General features: G+C 39.5%; 1 protein-coding gene across 1 annotated transcript in view; it reads right to left on the bottom strand.

Moving 5' to 3' along the window:
* LOC101847390 (echinoderm microtubule-associated protein-like CG42247) overlaps positions 1-2,051 on the bottom strand; it is a gene marked incomplete in the record, with an annotated part of 114,328 nt that overhangs the window by 21,070 nt on the left and 91,207 nt on the right. The window contains 2 exon segments of the mRNA XM_035973192.1: positions 773-842; positions 1,684-1,836. Coding sequence (XP_035829085.1) covers positions 773-842; positions 1,684-1,836 — 223 coding nt within the window.

Below are 2,051 nucleotides of genomic sequence, written 5' to 3'. Positions count from 1 at the left end.
TATCTATCTATCTATCTATCTATCTATCTATCTATCTATCTATCTATCTATCTATGATCATCATCATTGTTTAAAAAGCAGAGTAGATAGGGAGAGTCTTGATTAACTTACAGACTAACATCACAATCCGTCAATACCTTCTATTCTAAACAATATCTATTTTAAAATGTCAGGTACATTATTACAGAAGATTTGCCTGTCCACTGTCGGCTGACGGTGAGCGCTTTGTTTTTACCCCCACCATCCTCCCATCCACCCCCTCCATCCCCACATCCCCACCCTTCCAGCGTTTTTGATTACACACCATCCCCTTCGGTAGCCTGAATTCCTGAAAAAAAATCTTTTAGTTATTCCCGCGTATTTCTGTGTACCAAGAAGTTGGAATCAAGCCGCAGTTGACTTTGCTGGGGAACTTCCGTGACATCCATCGTCTCGCCTGTGACTTATCGAAAATGGACTCAAAGTAGGTAAGTTCCATCTTTTAAACAACCTTACGGTGTGGTGAAAAGGTGTGAATTAATACCATCCTAGGTGTCATTTAGAGACTTAACTTCTATTAAAAGTATTTCTTTGTCCTGTATACCTTCACACACGTCTTCACTTTGTCTCAAACAAACAAACAAACAAATCAAACAAACAAACAAACAAAATAAAAACAAAACAAATAAATAAAAATACAAACAAACAAAGTTACAAAAACACAAACAAAAACACAACAAGAACAAACAAACATTTATCAAAACAAACGTCCATCCAATTGTTTGGTACTCACTCCGGACTCCGGTGTCTTCCCAGAGATCTGGCCAGTGGCCACAAAACGTCCGTTAGGATGGACAGTCAAGCTGAGGAGATCACAGAAAGCAATAAATTAATAATATATAATAATAGATAACATTTGTATTGCACAAATCCCCGCTTAATAGCAAGGTATATGCGCTTCACAATCTATACTATTACCCCAGCAGACCCGAGAGCATTCTGAAACAACCTCAACTTCCAGTGCAAACAGCCATTTATAGGCGCTAAAACACTAACATACTGACAAGATCTTTCACTGTCTAAGGCCGGGTAGCCATTCTCACCTCTGTGAAGTGAGGAAAATTCGTGTAAAGTGCCTTTTCCAGGGACACAACGTCGGGCCCGCGGCTCGAACCCCCGAACACTCAATTACAAACAAATTTTTAAAAAAGAGAGAAAAAAAAAGAACATAACAAAAAGATCAATAACCAACCTAACTGAGCAAAACAAGGTAAAAGTACTTTATAGTCCAGAAAATTTGAAAATAGAAGAAAGGGTGGTTTCGGCAGAGCACTGGATATCAAGCTAACAAAAAAAGAAGACCTTTTTGTTTATTATGAGCTCCTTTACGAGTGGGCATTTCTCACGGCAGCCTTTACACCCCCAAACTAACAAACAACGAAACAAACAAACAAGCAAAGGAACAAACGAACAAACAGACAAACAAGCAATAACAAACGACCCCAATAATAAGAACAAAATGAAAAACAAAGACAACCCCCCCCCCCATCAAGTAAAACAAAGCAAAAAAAAAAAAAAAGACCTCCAAAAATCTTCTTCTCTCAAATCAAAGAACAAAACCCTACCCTCTCAAACGCCGTAAAACTTCCATGTAATCTCAATCCCCCAAAGAGCCCCCTGTCCCCACACAGACATACCACTTACCAGGAGATTTCCTCCGAGTGCCCCAGGTAATGTTTCTGGGTGGCAAACTTCTTGTCATACACAACCACGACTGCGGCGACAAAGTAGACCAGCTCGCCGCTAGAGGGCAGCACCGAGAGATTTTGCTTGACGTCACGACCTCTGAACCCATAGCTGAACTCAGGGTCAAGGACAAACGTTAACGAGAAGGTCAAATATGGCGAACTATGACTGTTTGTTTCATGATAAAAACTCAGACAGGAGTGTTAATATTGGGAAAACAAGGACACGGAAATAGAAAAAAGGTTCTTGAACCCAAATATACTTGTATGACAGTGTAGAAATCATTAAATATTTAAAAAAACATAATTTGTGTGTGTGTGTGTGTG

This window comes from Aplysia californica, unplaced genomic scaffold, assembly GCF_000002075.1.
Source record: "Aplysia californica isolate F4 #8 unplaced genomic scaffold, AplCal3.0 scaffold01054, whole genome shotgun sequence".
In the NCBI taxonomy this organism is placed as follows: Eukaryota; Metazoa; Mollusca; class Gastropoda; order Aplysiida; family Aplysiidae; genus Aplysia; species Aplysia californica.
This window is presented reverse-complemented; position numbering and strand designations above follow the sequence as displayed.